The sequence below is a fragment of the Salmo salar genome, chromosome 19 (genome assembly GCF_965601325.2).
Source record: "Salmo salar chromosome 19, fSalSal1, whole genome shotgun sequence".
Classification (NCBI taxonomy): Eukaryota; Metazoa; Chordata; class Actinopteri; order Salmoniformes; family Salmonidae; genus Salmo; species Salmo salar.
The window spans coordinates 19,243,633-19,264,004 of record NC_138309.1 but is presented as its reverse complement, the minus strand read 5'-3'; the positions used below and the strand labels follow the sequence as shown (position 1 = coordinate 19,264,004).

Here is a 20,372-nt window from a genome sequence, read left to right as displayed (position 1 = left end):
GACTTCTCCATACTGGTCAGGTCACCATGCCAGACCAGATCAGACCATCTCCAGGCTCTGTCTAGGACTTCTCCATACTGGTCAGGTCACCATGCCAGACCAGATCAGACCATCTCCAGGCTCTGTCTAGGACTTCTCCATACTGGTCAGGTCACCATGCCAGACCAGATCAGACCATCTCCAGGCTCTGTCTAGGACTTCTCCATACTGGTCAGGTCACCATGCCAGACCAGATCAGACCATCTCCAGGCTCTGTCTAGGACTTCTCCATACTGGTCAGGTCACCATGCCAGACCAGATCAGACCATCTCCAGGCTCTGTCTAGGACTTCTCCATACTGGTCAGGTCACCATGCCAGACCAGATCAGACCATCTCCAGGCTCTGTCTAGGACTTCTCCATACTGGTCAGGTCACCATGCCAGACCAGATCAGACCATCTCCAGGCTCTGTCTAGGACTTCTCCATACTGGTCAGGTCACCATGCCAGACCAGATCAGACCATCTCCAGGCTCTGTCTAGGACTTCTCCATACTGGTCAGGTCACCATGCCAGACCAGATCAGACCATCTCCAGGCTCTGTCTAGGACTTCTCCATACTGGTCAGGTCACCATGCCAGACCAGATCAGACCATCTCCAGGCTCTGTCTAGGACTTCTCCATACTGGTCAGGTCACCATGCCAGACCAGATCAGACCATCTCCAGGCTCTGTCTAGGACTTCTCCATACTGGTCAGGTCACCATGCCAGACCAGATCAGACCATCTCCAGGCTCTGTCTAGGACTTCTCCATACTGGTCAGGTCACCATGCCAGACCAGATCAGACCATCTCCAGGCTCTGTCTAGGACTTCTCCATACTGGTCAGGTCACCATGCCAGACCAGATCAGACCATCTCCAGGCTCTGTCTAGGACTTCTCCATACTGGTCAGGTCACCATGCCAGACCAGATCAGACCATCTCCAGGCTCTGTCTAGGACTTCTCCATACTGGTCAGGTCACCATGCCAGACCAGATCAGACCATCTCCAGGCTCTGTCTAGGACTTCTCCATACTGGTCAGGTCACCATGCCAGACCAGATCAGACCATCTCCAGGCTCTGTCTAGGACTTCTCCATACTGGTCAGGTCACCATGCCAGACCAGATCAGACCATCTCCAGGCTCTGTCTAGGACTTCTCCATACTGGTCAGGTCACCATGCCAGACCAGATCAGACCATCTCCAGGCTCTGTCTAGGACTTCTCCATACTGGTCAGGTCACCATGCCAGACCAGATCAGACCATCTCCAGGCTCTGTCTAGGACTTCTCCATACTGGTCAGGTCACCATGCCAGACCAGATCAGACCATCTCCAGGCTCTGTCTAGGACTTCTCCATACTGGTCAGGGCTCTGCTGTAAGCCGACCGGTATGAGAGAAGAGGAGAAGACAGCCAGCCAGCCTCGTCCTCTCTGGTGCTGGGAGACTGAATAGGGTAACCAGGGTTCTTGGGTAAACACAGACTGACAAGCATTTCAGTCTCAAGCCTGCACATCTGTCTGTGTGTGCCTGCCCCCTGGTCTGTTTCCCCTGCATGGTACAGTCCTCCTCACCTAGTGTCTCCCTCCATGCTGAGAGGGGTTGATGAGGTGTTCTGAAGTTAGTAGCTGTAGTGATCTGAGCCACCAGTGGAAACTGGAGATGTGGATTCTTCATACTGGATACACTTCATTGGGTCCTGCTGGAAAATGGAGCGGAGGGGTGGAGGGATTGAAGGGGTGGGTGAGTAGATCTGTGGAGTGGTCACGTCGAGCGCCTCTGGCCAGACGACATTAAGCAGGAGCTCCAGGCCTCCTCGCTGGGCCCCGCAAGCCGAAACACAATCCAGCCCTCTCTCTCTTTCCATCTCTCACTACCTCTATCTTTGTCTGTCGCTCTCTTTCTCCAATCTTTTTCCTTCCCTCGCTTTTTTGTCTCTCTTTCTCTCCCTCCCACCATATCTCCTTCCGTCTTTCGTTCAGTCTCTCTCTCTCTCCTGTCGCTGCTGTTCTGCCAGACTGTTGTTTTTGTCCCTGAGTGATGCTGGTGTTTTTGAAGGATGTACTCTCTTGTGGTCTGCCTGTCCTCTGTGTGTTGGTACTGGGCTGCCACACCACAGGCTGGCATTGAACCCAGGCTCACAGACCTGGTAACCAAGACTAGGACCACCAGCCGGGGGTGAGGGTGACTGATGACTGAAGATGAGGAAGACTGATGTTCCGTTCTCAGGGGGGCTTAAATCCCCTCTGGAAACGGTATCCTGTTTCAAACATGAACATCTCATATTGACATCCGCTATCCATGGGCTGTGGGTAATGTTTAGTGTATTTCTGTGTGTATGTTAAGCCTGTTGGGTATTAATGGAACGGGACACAACCTGGTCTGGGGACTCCACTGAGAGATCAGGACACACCGGCTCATAGTAGCCTGTTTTCTGGAAGCTCCTCTCCCTGTATAGGTAAACATTCATCCCTAAGTTCATCTGATCGTGCGACGTTCGGTCTGTCCTCCTCTCACTGCAGTCAGAATCCCCGCCTTTGATTCCTGCCTGTGGATTCTCTAGCTTCCAGGCTGTTGTTTGCGTTCCAAATGGTGCCCTGTATCTTATTTAGTGCATAAATAGGATGCCATGTGTTATGCACCCCTAGCTTCTAGTTCTGCTCTGGGTTTAACTAAGTCTTTGGCCTGGCGTTGCCTGGCTGTTACACAACCTCTGTGTTACAGACCTTTTTCCACAGCCACACAAAAACAGACACACACACTGCCTGCCTGCCAGGAGCGCAAGCAGAGTATTGCTGGTGGACTGAAGAATGTAGGCTATGATATGTAAAGCAGATCGTTATTACTTTAAAATACGTGACGGCGCTGGCTCCGAGCTGTCCCGTTAGGCAGGCAGACGGATGCATTCCTGTCCTCCGCTCTGCTCACGGACAGAGGGACCAGCTGGACGTGGCCCTGTAGTTGTAAATAAAGAAGCATTGCCATCGGATCTCACATTCTAGAGCAGAGAAATTCCACAGTAACTAAGCAGCAGACTGGGTTGGAGTGACTCGGTGTCGGTGGAACTAGCTAAGCAGATGTGATTCTCATTCTGGAATGCTGGAGAGGCGAAGACAGTGACGCTCTTTCTCTGTCTGATTCACCTTGTGTTTCAGAGTGATGGATGGATGTGCTGAAGATGAAGTAACTAGAGCTTCTCCTGTGTCCTTTTATGGGCTGTGCTGTGAGAGTGTCGGAGGGAGATGAACCCTGTAGGCTACCGTAGAACAGCAGAATGAGAGAGTATTTAGCCTAGTCCTCTGTCTGCAATGTGATTCGTACCTGTTATCAGAAGTATCCTTGAGATGGGTCCAAAGCTCCATCCCAAGCTCCAGCCCTAGTCTCAAAGCTCCAGCCCTAGTCTCAAAGCTCCAGCCCTAGTCGCAAAGCTCCAGCCCTAGTCTCAAAGCTCCAGCCCTAGTCTCAAAGCTCCAGCCCTAGTCTCAAAGCCCCAGCCCTAGTCTCAAAGCTCCAGCCCTAGTCTCAAAGCCCCAGCCCTAGTCTCAAAGCCCCAGCCCTAGTCTCAAAGCCCCAGCCCTAGTCTCAAAGCCCCAGCCCTAGTCTCAAAGCCCCAGCCCTAGTCTCAAAGCCCCAGCCCTAGTCTCAAAGCTCCAGCCCTAGTCTCAAAGCTCCAGCCCTAGTCTCAAAGCTCCAGCCCTAGTCTCAAAGCCCCAGCCCTAGTCTCAAAGCCCCAGCCCTAGTCTCAAAGCCCCAGCCCTAGTCTCAAAGCCCCAGCCCTAGTCTCAAAGCCCCAGCCCTAGTCTCAAAGCCCCAGCCCTAGTCTCAAAGCTCCAGCCCTAGTCTCAAAGCCCCAGCCCTAGTCTCAAAGCTCCAGCCCTAGTCTCAAAGCCCCAGCCCTAGTCTCAAAGCCCCAGCCCTAGTCTCAAAGCCCCAGCCCTAGTCTCAAAGCTCCAGCCCTAGTCTCAAAGCTCCAGCCCTAGTCTCAAAGCTCCAGCCCTAGTCTCAAAGCCCCAGCCCTAGTCTCAAAGCCCCAGCCCTAGTCTCAAAGCCCCAGCCCTAGTCTCAAAGCCCCAGCCCTAGTCTCAAAGCCCCAGCCCTAGTCTCAAAGCTCCATCCCCAGCCCAAGTGTCAAAGCTCAGTAAGAGCACAGGAGGAGCAGCCGTCAGGCTCCCCAGTTTAGCGCTCCACTCCCCAGATTAGTAATCACACACACCCACACAGAGCACCGTCCCTGCACGCTCCCCTCCCCAGATTACCAGGGGACACGCCTAATGCGGTGTTTTATGGCCGAGTAATGTGATTTATCTTGGGGATTGGAACCCTTGTTGGGGACCAGATCTCCTGTACTGTTACTGCTCTGTGCTGGTACAATAGCCTACAGCCTTAAACCTGACCCGGTAACAATGCTGCTCTTGTCTTACGCTCTTTCTGTCTGGCTGTCTGGGACTGAGACACTGGATCATTTAGCTCCAGAGACCTCCTGGCTGAATCCGATACTGGTACCACAATATAAAGACAATATTAAATATATAAGCCATAGAAAATGATCTAATCTATGGTCAATATCAGTGGTTCCCTAACTTTTTTTAACCATAGCAAACCTTGATGGGATAAAAAAAATGCTGCTGCACACCTAAAATGTCCCTATTAATTGATTTAGTGATATTGACTGATATTTTCGGTGACCAAGGTTTTCTATAGATTAAATAGGATTTATTTGAACTATTCTCATGTTTTGTGTACCCCCTTTAAGAGCGTCCAGCAATCCACGCCACAGTGAAAAAAATGTTACTCCGGTAAAATAGGTCATTTTTTTGTTGTTGCAAGAGACTATCAGTTTTCTGCATTGTAAAGGTGCAACTACTGACACAAAGCCATGTTCCGTTTGGTTTCTACAGCAGATGCTGGGGTTCAGGTCAACCTAATCAGACTTGCTTGTGCTAATGGTTCTCACACAATGACTATGCTGGTGATGTGCACTGCTCAAATGATACAGATGTAACCATGTGCCATGCAATATATTGTCTGAGTGGCACTGGTCCTTCCAGTCAAAATTCCATGTACGTTTATAAGTGACTGTTCCAAAAAATTAGGAAACGTTTTGCGGCCCACCTGAGTTCCTCAAGGCACACCGGTTAAAAACCACTGGTCTTTATGGCACTTCCAAAATGTATGCCCTTCTCCTAGTGTAGCTATGTTGGAACCTATTTCCCTTCTATAAAAACCAGCACGTTCACTCTGCAATCCTCTGCATACGTTTTAATTTATCAAGACTAACAGCATGTTGTTTTGTTCAAATATACCATTTTAAACCCCCCTCCATTTTTTACCCTTTCTGTGACAGCAATTATTAGCCATTGAAAGTGACGTTAGAGGAGACTAATTCCATCCTGCGTGTGGCGTAATTTACACATTCGTCCCATGCAGGCGCATTCCTGTTTTTATTCACACACGCAGGCTGTGGCGTTGTCCGGGTAACATAGTTCTCAGAAAGCCAGAGAAGTTTTAATTACACAGCAACTGTAGTTGTTAACAACGTGTCAGAAAACAAACCCTTCCCCCAAACTCTCCTCCTCCTCCTCCTCCTCCTAGTGAGTGATTCTCTGGTTGTGGTCTGTCACTGCTCCATGTCTGCAGAGAGAGGGAGAGTATTGGAGAGAGGGGGACAGAGAGAGGGAGTGAGAAAGAAAGATTGAGTGAGTGCCGTTCTGCGTAGGCCCTCCAGGCACCTAGCCGTTCCAAGCTCCAGGGCCAGGCCTCTTCTGTCATTGTCACCCCAGCCAGAGGGCTCTCTCCTCCAGCCTCGTGGTGCTGGAATGTAGGCTGGCTGCTGGGACATCTAGGAATGATCCAGGGCTGTCACTCAACCCTTGGCCCAGCTCCACACCCTGGTCCTGGGATAGAGGCATGGAGCGAGAGGCAGTAGATGGGTGGTTGTCCCTCTGATTTGCTGATAGGCCCTGACAACATCCTGTTTTGTTGTGGCATTCTTTGGCAGCAGTTCATACATCACACATGACGGGGTGCATTCGTAAATTCAATCTGGAGTGTCAGAGTGCACTCTGGGCAGTGCACTCTGGGCAATGCACTCTGGGCATTCGGAGCGTTCAGAGTGCACACTAGACGCTCTGGCCGAGGAGTAGGGTTGATCCGAGCGTTCTGACCTCACAACGGCAGTCAAGCACCCAAGCTAATTGGCTAACGTTGGCTAATTTGCTAGCTACTTCCAGAAACAAATGAGAACCCCTCACTCTGACCATTTTACTCACCCTAGCAGAGCTGGTTAGGCTGTTCATGTTAACCAGAGCTTTGGTGACTGTAACTGTGCTGCTGGCAACAATTTAATTTCGCTTTTTGCCAACGTTTACCAACACCGGCCATATTCAACGGGTGTGGAGCATTTTGTAAATTCATCAGTTATTCTGGGCTCTGGCACACTCAGACGCGAGTGCTCTGAAATCGGAGTAGATAGCCAGAGTGAATTTATGAACGCACCCAGGAGTGTCAGCTGGGTTGGATGTCACTGACACATCTAATCATAATGATATTATCAGCTTCTCTCTCTCTATCTCTCTTTCTGTCTCACAATTCAATTCAAGGAGCTTTATTGGCATGGGAAACATATGTTAACATTGCCAAAGTTAGTGAGTTAGATCATATACAAAAGTGAAATAAACAATAAAAATGAACAGTAAACATTACACTCACAGAAGTTCCAAAAGAATGAAGACATTACAAATGTCATTTTATGTATATATACAGTGTTGTAACGATATACAAATGGTTGAAAATAAATAAGCATAAATATGGGTTGTATTTACAATGGTGTTTGTTCTTCACTGGTTGACCTTTTCTTGTGGCAACAGATCACAAATCTTGCTGCTGTGATGGCACACTGTGATGGCTTTGTTATGGAAGGTTTGGGAATCACTTCCTTTTAGGTCGTTGTAGAATTTAACGGCTCTTTTCTGGATTTTGATAATTAGCGAGTATTGGCCTAGTTCTGCTCTGCATGTGTTATTTGGTGTTCTACATTGTAGACGGGGGATATTTTTGCAGAATTCTGCATGCAGAGTCTCAATTTGGTGTTTGTGAGCGGACCCCAGACCTCACAACCATAAAGGGCAATGGGTTCTATAACTGATTCAAGTATTTTTTGTGGAAATTACCTGTGGCGCTGATGTTTAGGCCAAGTTAAGTAGAGTTTTTTTGTGTGCTCTAGGGCAACAGTGTCTATCTCTCTCTTTCTCTCTCTTTAACCCCTCTCTCTTTTTCTCTCTCTCTCTCTCTCTCTCTCTCTCTCTCTGTCTCTCTGTCTCTCTGTCTCTCTGCCTGCGTGTTTCATCTTTAGCCTGTCTCTCTCTATGTGTGTGTGTCTGTGTAAAGTGTTGAAACATATGTTATTTTTCCAGTTTATTTTCCTGTCCTGGGACTAAATTGTATTGTGGTGCTGCGGTCCTATATTGATAGTATTTAGTGAAGCTGTTGAAATGTTTAGTAATCGGTAACCACCAGATCTTATCCAGTAGGTGGAGGAGAGCAGGATTGATGGTACAGTTTGGAAAATGAACTGAAAAGCACTAAAGCAGTCTGTTGTGCTCCGGGAGGCTTCTGGGAATGACTTTCTTTTGTGTGTGGGGGGGGGGGTGGCCTCCCCCTCTCTGACCACAACCCACAACAGTCTCTTCTTTCTTTCTCCTAGTCTCTCCTTTCTTTCTCTTAATCTCTCCTTTCTTTCGGTCTCTCCTTCAGATCCATGAGAGACTGCAGCACTATGAGGAGCGTAGTCCTGCCCCCATCCTGGACAGTGCTGGCTCCCTGGCCACTGACGTAAGTAGCTCCCCCTCGCCCCGGGTTTACACACACACACCACACACACACACACACACACACACACACACACACACACACACACACACACACACACACACACAACACACACACACACAGCACACACACAGTACACACACACACACAGTACACACACAGTACACCTATACACACACCCTACCCCCGCTGAGTTTCCTGCTGGGAATCAGATGATGTTTCACTGTTGTTATTTCTCCTCCTGCGACCTTTCACCTCTCTTCATGTAGCTACCTGGCTCCTCTCACTCTCAGAATGATATGACACGCCTTTTCCAATAACACTGCACCCTTAAATCCCATCTCTCCCTCCTCTAACTCTCATCTCTCCCTCTCATCTCTCTCCTTTCTCCCCCTCTTCTCCTTGACCTATCCCCCCCCCCGCCCCTACTTTCTCCCCCGCTTCTTCCCATACGTCTAGCTGCTACGGAATAGAAAATCCATCTCCCATGGCCCCAGGGAACAAGTGATCATTTTCAAAGGGCAAAAGGAAGGAGGGATACAGTGAAAAAGGGCAACAATTCAGAGGAAGGTTAAAAGATGGATGAGAACGTCAGGGCAGAGGACAGGAAGAGACAAAGCGACAGATGAAAGAGGAGAAATGACTCGGGGAGCATAAATATAGGAGAGAAGCGAGAGAGGCGGTGACACACCATCACCTGTGGCACACGGCCTCGTCAATTTATTAACCTGTCGTCCTCTCCCCAAAATGCCAGCACTCTGTGTGTGCGTGCATGACAGAGTACCAACATGGCTGCCAGTGATGGGTTATTTCCTTCCATCATCTGTACGGCCGTTAGACTCTCTGCTCCTCTCATCATCAGAGCCCTGAAAACCCTTCTCTGTCATTATTAACTAAACATCTATCTGACATTGTGTTGGTGCTGCTTCTCCCTATTGGTCAGTAATGGAACTAGCAGCGTTACACACACTGATCCAGTCTGGTTTAGTAATGTAAGCAGTGGTTTAATGATGGCTGGTTGTGATTTAAATCCCCTGTTGGGTTTATTGTAATCAAAGTGCTGTGGAGTATTCCTCATCTCCTTCTGAAGAGCACTGAGGAGGCCTGAGGAGAGAGGAGAGCGAGGCAGAGAGAGTCGAAGGGATCTGAGAGAAAGAGAGAGGTGGAGTGTGTCTTGTGGGTTATTTTATGGCTTGGCTGGGCTGGCTGTGTGTTTCTTTCGCTGAGGGTGCCTAGCCTGAGTCTCAGGACTGTTGTTGCTGTCTTGCAAACTCCATTGCTGTCATTGTTAAGCGGCATGTCGTGACAATGACCGCACAAACAGCCCTGGGACTGGAGAGACTGGTCTGGCCTGGTCTGGTCTGGCCCAGAGAAACTCTAGGAGACCGATGGCTGGATGACAGACAGAGCCCAGGTCACCGGGTCCACAACACAGCACCAGGGACATAGTGTTACAATACTGCTGTTTTTCTATTGTGTGTGTGTGAGGGAGAGAGAGAGACAACTTAGTTTATTTTTCCTTCTCCCTCTCTCCCTCCATGGGTCATGGCAAGCGTCCTTCTCTGTATTTATTTAAGGGAGCCACCTATCAGCCCCCCATTCATTTTTAAAATGACTGCGTTTGGAATGTGCGCTTCCTCGTAAATGCTGTGAGAAACCTCAGATATCAGCATAAAGATGATTTATCAAAGTGGTCCGGAGTGACAGAGCCACCAACCAGAACCATTCAGAGCACTTGTGTTTCTAAGAACTGTGTGTGTTTTTAAGAAGTATCCCTTTTCAACCGCATCGTCTCTCCGAGCGCGAAATGAAACCTATTGAAGTCATTGTGTGTACTAGAGTGTAAGGTATTAAACTGCTTTAGTAGAGGAAGTCTTGGTGAAATTCATTTTGGGGTTGAGTTTCGGTTATGGAGGTTGAATTTATTGCCTCACATAAAATGACACTTCAACCCCTGTCTGCCCTCGTGCACTGTCTAGAGCGGTCTCAGCAGGTGACTCCATCCACAGACCCACCAGACCTTTACTGCTGCTGCTATAGGACAGACCTCATGAGTCCTTACAATACCTGGCTGGCTTGATGAAATACTATTACACACGCGCAACCACATGCATGCATGCACACACACACACACACACACACACACACACACACACACACACACACACATAAAAGGCCCATAAACTCACAAGCACAAATTCATTACACACAAGACCACAGCTCCCATCAAATGTCTGTCTCGTTTACCCTGGCCCTCTCCTCTGTTGGTTGTCCTCCCATCCTCTCTAGTCTGTCATTCTCCAGACTGGCCACCAGGGGGGCCCAGAGAGAACCTCTCTCTTCTCTCTCTCCACACTGACTGTCATTCCACAGTTACAATGCATTGATTCACAGGTAACTGCCAAAATAAAGGAAACTCTTGAGTAAATGAGGGAAACAAAGTATATTGAAAGCAGGTGCTTCCACACAGGTGTGGTTCCTGAGGTACTTAAGCAGTCAAACCATCATGCTTAAGGTCATGTGGGTCAGTCATCAGATCTCAACCCAATTGAGCGTTTTCTACCACCATCAACAAAATATGGATTTTCTTGTGGAAAAATGTTGCATCCCTCCAATAGAGTTCCAGACATTTCTAGAATCTTTGCCAAGGTGCATTGAAGCTGTTCTGTCTCGTGGTGGCCCAACGCCCTTTATGTTGGCGTTTCCTTTATTTTGGCATTTACCTGTACCATCATGATCTTTGTCTTAAAGAAGTGTTACAAATGCAGAAGTGAACACAAACTGACAAATATTGTCCGTGTATATGAATGTTGAAGTGATTTCCATTGGATCTTTCAGGTAAGTAATTGCCATTTGGACAGACAGACCTGAAGACGTTGATGTTCCCTTCAGTCTCTTCACCTTCAGTCTCATGGTGTCATCCAGCACCAAGCCCGTTTTAGCATGTCCAGGAGACAGAACCATGCATTTACCTTCTGTTGTGGAAACATCTGGTGTAAAATTCAATCACAAAAAGACGAGCTTTAATTGAACAAGATGTGCACATCGGTTATAGCCAGACGCAGGTTTTTTATTTGTGTTTGAAATAACGTAATGGGCTTCATGGCCGCGGGAACCGTAAACTCAGTGCTCCACATCAAGCCTGTCTAAACAGACATCAGTGTGGGGCTGGCCATGGGGTTACGACTGAAATACACTCAGCCACAATCCACAAAGTAGACACACACACACACATACACACATACACACATACACACACACACACACACACACACACACACACACACACACACACACACACACACACACACACACACACACACACACACACACACACACACACACACAGAGAGAGAATGGAAAGTGTGATTGTAGCATAGAAGCATGAAGGTAGTATAGAGTATGTTGTGTCATCTTTCTTCCCTAGTGAGTTATGAGCTAAAGCCTTTAATAAGACAATAAAAGGACCTGTTCTCTCTCTCTCTCTCTCGTAGCAGTTCACTTTGGCAAGGGATGATGTCTGTACAGAGCAAGATGCTCACAACCTCATCTTTATTTTTCTCTCGCTCTCTCACACACACTTAAGCTCCCGTCTGTCTCTTCAGAGGGCAACAGCAGTGCAGTAGTGACTCTCTCTGTCTCTGTCTCTCTGTCTCTGTCTCTCTGCCTCTGTGTGTGTGGTGATGAAGTGTACTCCTGGGATAGACTGGGGGGGCCAGTGACATTGACCTGGGTCTACTGGGCTGTCCCTTAACCCACCTGGCAGCTCTCTGTCCCTGGAGGGGACTCACCAAGTGGAAAACCCCCTCCAGGACACGCGTCTTTGTCACAGAAGAGGTGAGAGGGCCTCCACGACCCTTTCCTTCACCCCTGCTGCCCTTGTACCTCACCCCTACCTGACTGCTACCTCACCCTGGACATCATTAGTCAAACATCCTCCGCTCTTTTCCTCTGTAATCATCACACACTAGTTTGTGTGTGTGTGTGTGTGTGTGTGTGTGTGAGAGGATGATGTTCCTTGAACTGTTCCCCCCTGGCTTTAGACCCCCGTGAACTGAAAAATATGCAGTCAGTCTACTGGTGGTCGCTTGCTCAGAGCAACAGAGAGCAGGGTGTGTGTCAGGGTTAGGGGTCAATTCATTTTCTATTCCAGTCAATTCAGAAGGTTTACCAAATTCCACTTCCCCATTTTCCCCATTGAACAGCATCGACGATAATTGGAATTTGAATTTCAGTGTACTTACTGAATTGACTGGAATTTAAATGGATTGACCCCAACCCTGGTGTGTGGGTTTTTTGGTCCTCCCCTCCTCCTCCCACATCCTCCTCCTCTTGTCCCTGCCAGTGGGAGGATTCTCAGAGCTCTTGTGATTTTTCACCGGGGCTCGTTGAACAGACGCAGTTCAGGCGGTTCTCCTCCTCATCCCCGTTCACTAACAAGTAGCCCTTTGTCTGGGCACTCAGCCGCTCCTTCGCCGCTTCTCTCCAGCCTTCCTCACCCCCAGGGAACCACGGCTCTCTCTGCCAGAGCACCCATAAATCAGCTCCTGTCCAGCCCACGGAGATGAGCCCGGCCACCCCCTCTAGACAACCAGACAACCACGGGCCTGGTCCAGGCAGCAGCCCACCAAGTTTGAGTCTGGGCCCGTGGCTTTGGCTCTGGTGCTGAAGCAGAGCGTATTAGGGAGACATCAGATTGATGGGCTGTCTCTCTTCATGCTGCCTGGCGGCCCTCAGCACACAGACAGGGATTATTACCTCTTGAGCATGACCTCAGCCTCTTTTTGTCTGGCCTTGTTACATACTGACCAAACTGCTCGCGCGCCTGCTGATTTTGTACCCCCACACCAGACATGATCAGGCCACGCACGCAGGTTGAAATATCAACAACTCAGAACCAATTATATTCGTTTTTCGGACATGTCGAAAAGCATTAAACATTTATGGCAATTTAGCTAGCTAGCCTGCGGTTGCTAGCTAATTTGTCCTGGGATATAAACATTGGGTTGTTATTTTACCTGAAATGCACAAGGTCCTCTACTCCGAGAATTAATCCAAAGATAAAACTGTAAACCAAATTAGTTTCTCTTAATCTCTCCTCCTTCCTTCAGGCTTTTTCTTGTCATTTTGGACTTAATATGGCGGTTGGCAACCAACCTTACAGCATTACTACAACCTACCAGAGTATTTGTTATTTTTGGTATTTTATTAGGATCCCCATTAGCTGTTGCAAAAGCAGCAACTACTCTTCCTGGGGTCCATACAAAACATGAAACATAATACAGAATTACATAATACAGAACATCAATAGACAAGAACAGCTCAAGAACAGAACTACATCGTTTTTTGAAACCAGGTGTGCTGTTTATTTGAGCAATATGAGATGGAAAGAAGTTCCATACAATGAGGGTTCTATATAATACTGTACGCTTTCTTGAATTTGTTCTGGAGGGATAAGTGTGTGTGTGTGTCAGAGCTGTGTGTAAGTTGACTATGCAAACAATTTGGGATTTTTAACACATGAAGGTTTCTTATAAAAAGAAGTCATGCAGTCAGTCTCTCCTCAACTCTTAGACAAGACTGGCATGCAGAGTATTTATATCAGCCCTCTGATTACAATTAAGAGCAATACGCGCTGCTCTGTTCTGGGCCAGCTGCAGGTTAACTAGGTCTTTCTTGCAGCACTGGACCACACGACTGGACAATAATCAAGATTAGACAAAACTAGAGCCTGCAGAACTTGCTTTTTTGAGTGTGGTGTCAAAAAAGCAGAGCATCTCTTTATTACGGACAGACCTCTCCCCATCGTTACAACCATTGAATCTCTATCTTTTGTCCATGACAGTTTACAATCTAAGGTAATGCCAAGTCATTTAGTCTCCTCAACTTGTTCAACAGCCACACCATTCATTACCAGATGCAGCTGAGGTCTAGAACTTAAGGAATGATTTGGACCAAATACAATGCTCTTTGTTTTAGAGATGTTCAGGACCAGTTTATTACTGGCCACCCATTCCAAAACAGACTGCAACTCTCTGTTAAGGGTTTCAGTGACTTCATTTGCTGTGGTTTGCTGATGCATATATGGTTGAATCATCAGCATACGTGGACACATGCTTTGTTTAATGCCAGTGGCAGGTCATTGGTAAAAATAGAAGAGTGGAGAGCCTAGAGAGCTGCCCTGCGGTACACCACCCTTTACATGTTTGACATTAGAGAAGCTTCCATTAAAGAAAACCCTCTGAGTTCTTAACTCAGCAAAAAAAGAAATGTCCTCTCACTGTCAACTGCGTTTATTTTCAGCAAACTTAACATGTGTAAATATTTGTATGAACATAACAAGATTCCACAACTGAGACATAAACTGAACAGGTTCCACAGACGTGACTAACAGAAATGGAATAATGTGTCCCTGATCAAAGGGCGGGGGCCAAAAGCAAAAGTAACAGTCAGTATCTGGTGTGGCCACCAGCTGCACTAAGTACTGCAGTGCATCTCCTCCTCATGGACTGCACCAGATTTGCCAGTTCTTGTTGTGAGATGTTACTCTACTCTTCCACCAAGGCACCTGCAAGTTCCTGGACATTTCTGTGGGGAATGGCCCTAGCCCTCACCCTCCGATCCAACAGGTCCCAGACGTGCTCAATGGGATTGAGATCCGGGCTCTTCGCTGGCCATGGCAGAACACTGACATTCCTGTCTTGCAGGAAATCACGCACATAACTAGCAGTATGGCTGGTGGCATTATCATGCTGGAGGGTCATGTCAGGATGAGCCTGCAGGAAGAGATCCTCCTCCCTCATGTGGTAATCTTCCATGTAATGCACAGCGTTGATATTGCCTGCAATGGCAACAAGCTCAGTCCGATGATGCTGTGACACACCGCCCCAGACCATGACGGACACTCCACCTCCAAATCAATCCCGCTCCAGAGTACAGGCCTCGGTGTAACACTCATTCCTTCGACGATAAACGCAAATCAGACCATCACCCCTGGTGAGACAAAACCTTTTTGCCAGTCCTGTCTGGTCCAGCAATGGTGGGTTTGTGCCCGTGGGTGACGTTGTTGCCGGTGATGTCTGGTGAGGACCTGCCTTACAACAGGCCTTCAAGCCCTCAGTCCAGCCTCTCTCAGCCTATTGCGGACAGTCTGAGCACTGATGGAGGGATTGTGCATTCCTGGTGTAACTCGGGTAGTTGTTGTTGCCATCCTGTACCTGTCCCACAGGTGTGATGTTCGGATGTACCGATCCTGTGCAGGTGTTGTTACAAGTGGTCTGCCACAGCGAGGATGATCAGCTGTCCGTCCTGTCTCCCTGTAGCGCTGTCTTAGGCGTCTCACAGTACGGACATTGCAATTTATTTCCCTGGCCACATCTGCAGTCCTCATGCCTCCTTGCAGCATGCCTAAGGCACATTCACGCAGATGAGCAGGGACCCTGAGAATCTTTCTTTTGGTGTTTTTCAGAGTCAGTAGAAAGGCCTCTTTAGTGTCCTAAGTCTTCATAACTGTGACCTTAATTTCCTACCGTCTGTAAGCTGTTAGTGTCTTAACGACCGTTCCACAGGTGCATCTTCTTCAATTGTTTACGGGTCATTGAACAAGCATGGGAAACAGCGTTTAAACCCTTTACAATGAAGATCTGTGAAGTTATTTGGATTTTTACAAATTATCTTTGAAAGACAGGGTCCTGAAAAAGGGCAGTTTCTTTTTTTGCTGAGTTGAGATAGATAGCAATTTCTTTGAACCAGTCATCAGTCATTTGTGTCAGTGCAGTACATGTTGAGTGCCTTTATCTATAAGCATGATGAAAGTCTGTTGTTAATTTCTTTACAGAGAAATAGCATTGTATTTGGTCAAACACAATTTTTTCAAACAGTTTGCAGAGAGCTGGCAGCAAGCTTAGGTCCGATGTTAGAACCAGTAAAGGCCGCTTTACCACTCTTGGGTAGTGGAATTACTTTGGCTTCCCTCCAGGCCTGAGGACAAAGACTTTCCTCTAGGCTCAGATTAAAGATATGACAGATAGGAGTGGCTATAGAGTCAGCTACCATCCTCAGTAGCTTTCCATCCAAGTTGTCCATGCCAGGAGGTTTGTCATTATTGATCGATAACAATAATTGTCACACTCTCCCACACTAACTTTACAACATTCAAACTTGCAATGCTTTTCTTTCATTATTAGTTTTTTATGCATGAATATGATGGCTCACTATTCGTTGTTTGCCCACTTTGCCATTGAAGTAATCATTCAAATATTTGGCAACATCAAATGGTTTTGTGATGAATAAGCCATCTGATTCGATGAAAGATGGAGTTGAATTTGTCTTTCTGCTCAGAATTTAATTTGAAGTGCTCCAAAGTTTTTTTCCATCATTCTTTGATCTTGGCTTCATAATTTAGTTTTTTGTTGTTGTTGAGTGTAGTTACATAATATCTCAATTTGCAGTAAGCCAGCCAGTCAGATGTGCAGCCAGACTTATTAGCCACTTATTTTGCCCCATCTCTTTCAACCAAACAGTTTTTCAATTCCTCATCAATCCATGGAGCCCTACCAGTTCTAACAGTCAGTTTCTTAACAGGTGCATGTTTATCAGTAATTGGAAGAAGCAATTTCATAAATTCATCAAGTGCAGCGTCTGGATGCTCCTCATTAATCACATCAGACCAACACATATTTTTAGCATCATCCACATAAGAGTCTGTAAGGGCTGTCTGAAGAGAGAGTGGACCAAAACGCAGCGGAGTTAGTGTTCATCATTTAATATTTAATTGAACAACGTGAACACTATACAAAAACAAGAAAAGAGAAAACCGACAGCCAACAGTCCTGTCAGGTGCAAACACTAACAGAAACAATTACCCACAAAACCCAAAGGAAAAACATGCTCCTTATGTGTGACTCCCAATCAGCAACAACGAGCTTCAGCTGTGCCTGATTGGGAGCCACACATGGCCCAAAACAAAGAAATACAAAAACATAGAAAAAGGAACATAGAACGCCCACCCAATGTAACACCCTGGCCTAACCAGAATAAAGAACAAAAAACCCCTCTCTATGGCCAGGGCGTTACAGAGTCACAGCAAAATCTTTTGTATGATCTTTTATACACTATTTTAGGCCCAGCTGTTGGAATTTTGGCTTTTCTGGATATAGCCACTATATTGTGATCACTGCATGGGTACAGATACAGCTTTAGAACAAAGTTCTAGAGTATTAGTAAAAATGTGATCGATACATGTGGATGATCTTGTTCCTGTAGTGTTTGTAAACACCCTGGTAGGTTGATTAATAACCTGAACCAGATTACAGGCACTGGCTACAGTAAGAAGCTTCCTCTTGAGCGGACAGCTTGATGAAAACCAGTCAATATTCAGGTCCCCAAGAAAGTAGACCTCTCTGTTTACATCACATACACTATCAAGCATTTCACACATATTATTTAGATAATGACTGTAAGCACTTGGTGGCCTATAGCAACACCCCAAAATAAAAGGCTTTAGATGAGCCAAGTGATCCTGCAACCACAACACTTCAATAACACTTGACATAAGATCTTCTCTAAGCATTACAGAGATATGGCTCAGCAAAACCTCCCCCATAAGCATTTCTGTCTCTTCTATAGATGTTATATCCATGTGTTGCTATTGCTGCATCATCAAATGCATTATCTAAGTGCATCACAGGCATGGCTAATATATGAATGTTATCTAATGTTAGCAAGTTACTGATTTCATGAACCTTATTTCTAAGGCTACATACATTAATATGGGCTATTTTCAGCCCTTTCCTGGGTAGCTTATCAGAGATAGACATAATACAGAAAAGAGCAAACAAAGCAAGAGAAAAAATATATACATTCAGCAGTCCATTTATCAATTAGTGTGTGTGCTGCGAGGTTGAGTCTACGAATCCATAGGCTTGGCTCTGTTATCCCTTCCAGGCTTCTGGGAGGGAGGGTGGACAATGAGCCTGTCATAGAGGATGTACGCAATGTCCCCACGTGCTCTGGCAGCTTTCATGGCTGGGATCAGTTCTTTCCTCTTCTGGCGCACAGCTTCAGGATAGTCCTCGTTGTGGAAGATATACGTTCCTATCAAGTTCTTGGCTCCAGAACAGCTATCTTGTCCTTGAACCTCAGGAACTTGACCCGTGGGTTTTCCAGTCCTGTGGGCGCTCTCCACCTCAATCTTCCTGTGGTCCATCTTCAGTTTCTCAGAGATCATTTCCCTCACTTTATCCTCAGAATCTGTCCAGGTCTCATGTGGAGATTCTGTAATTCCGTCCACAACCGTGTTGTTCTGCCTTGATTGTCCCTCGAGATTACAATGACATACATCAGATTATCATGAATTCACACACAGAACTGATGTCCTTTCAATGACTTTCAGATTGCTGTCATCTTGCCGTTCTCCTGTTTCAACTCATCGACTCACCGTTCTACTTATTCAACTCAACATAGGTTATGCTGTTACTACTCGCAGTTCCAGACAGGGCAGGTCACGGGGAAAATTGAAAACAACAAACAGCAGGGATCTAGACAGCCACAAACCCTGGACAATCTGCGGTCCTAGCCACCATGGCTAACCGCGTCATGGGTTGCGTTCAAGAACCTTGCTGGCTTGATATGCAGCTAGCTAGCAGCTGGGCTAGCTGCAACGCCAAATAGCTCCTCAGACCTGTCCTTTGTCGGCAGGATCACTGGAAAGAGACGACCAGTCCCAGCAACTGATGCCAACTGTGTCGCGGGATCCAAACTAAGAAGCTACAGTGGCAAGAAAAGTATGTGAACCCTTTGGAGTTACCTGGACTGCTGCATAAATTGGTCATACAATTTCAACTAACTTCATCTATGTCACAACAATAGACAAACACAGTCTGCTTAAACTAATAATACACAAACAATTATATGTTTTCATGTCTTTATTGAACACGCCGTGTAAACATTCACAGTGCAGGGTGGGAAAAGTATGTGAACCCTTGGATTTAATAACTGGTTGACCTTCCTTTGGCAGCAATAACCTCAACATTTTCTGTAGTTGTGGCTCAGACCTGCACAACGGTCAGGAGGAATTTTGGACCATTCCTCTTTACAAAACTGTTTCAGCTCAGCAATATTCTTGGGATGTCTGGTGTGAACTGCTCTCGAGGTCATGCCACAGCATCTCAATCGGGTTGAGGTCAGAAATGACTGGGCCAATCAAAGGTGTATTTTCTTCTATTGAAGCCATTCTGTTGTTGATTTACTTCTGTGTTTTGGGTCGTTGAACTGTTGCATCATCCAACTTCTGTTGAGCTTCAATTGGCAAACAGATAGCCTTACATTCTCCTGCAAAATGTCTTGATAAACTTAGGAATCAATTTTTCCATCGATGATAGCAAGCTGTCCAGGCCCTGAGGCAGCAAAGCAGCCTCGAACCATGATGCTCCCGCCACTATACTTTACAGTTGGATGAGGTTTTGATGTTGGTGTGCTGTGCCTTTTTTTCTCCACACAGTGTTGTGTGTTCCTTCCAAACAACTCAACTGTAGTTTCATCTGTCCACAGAATGTTTTGCCAGTAGCTCTGTGGAACATCCAGGTGCACTTTTGCAAACTTCAGATGTGCAGCAATATATATATTTCTTCCATGATGTCCTCCCATGAACACCATTCTTGTTTAGTGTTTTGCATATTGTAGACTCATCAACAGAGATGTTAGCATGTTCCAGAGATTTCTGTAAGTCTTTAGCTGACACTCCAGGATTCTTCTTAACCTCATTGAGCATTCGGCGCTGTGCTCTTGCAGTCATCTTTGCAAGACGGCCACTCCTAGGGAGAGTAGCAACATTGCTGAACTTTCTCCGACAATAGACAATTTGTCTTGATGAACAGCAAGGCTTTTAGAGATCTCTTTTGTTCGAGGTATGGTTCACATCAGGCAATGCTTCTTGTGAATAGCAAACTCAAAATGTTGAGTGTTTTTTTTATAGGGCACGGCAGCTCTAACCAACATCTCCAATCTCGTCTCATTGATTGGACTCCAGGTTAGCTGACTCCTGACTCCAATTAGCTTTTGGAAAAGTCATTAGCCTAGGGGTTCATATACTTTTTCCAACCTACACTGTGAATGTTTACACGGTGTGTTCAATAAAGATATGAACATGTATAATTGTTTGTGTGTTATTTGTTTAAGCAGACTGTGTTTGTCTATTGTTGTGACTTAGATGAAGATCAGATCAAATTTGATGACCAATTTATGCAGAAATCCAGGTAATTCCAAAGGGTTCACATACTTTTTCTTGTCACTGTAGATAGCTACCAAGAACTTTCCAATACACTTTCAGACAACAAACTTTTCAAACAAACAAAACAGCTCTTCCTTGTCCTGAGTGCGGGCCTAAGTTCATCTTTCAGTCACCCACGTGGGTATATGCTTCTAAAAACCAATGAGGAGATGGGAGAGGCCGGACTTGCAGCGCTTTGAGTGTCACAAATAGAACCGATTTTCTATTTTAGCGCCTGGCCACGCTGACGCCCGCGAGCAG

At 46.5% G+C, this 20,372-nt stretch overlaps 1 protein-coding gene across 1 annotated transcript in view; it reads left to right on the top strand.

Moving 5' to 3' along the window:
• The window catches only part of mpp7a (MAGUK p55 scaffold protein 7a), a 331,927-nt gene that overhangs the window by 160,436 nt on the left and 151,119 nt on the right, over positions 1 to 20,372 (top strand). Inside the window, exon 5 of the mRNA XM_082965658.1 lies at positions 7,769 to 7,846. Coding sequence (XP_082821784.1) covers positions 7,769 to 7,846 — 78 coding nt within the window. The remainder of the gene's footprint in view (positions 1 to 7,768; positions 7,847 to 20,372) is intronic.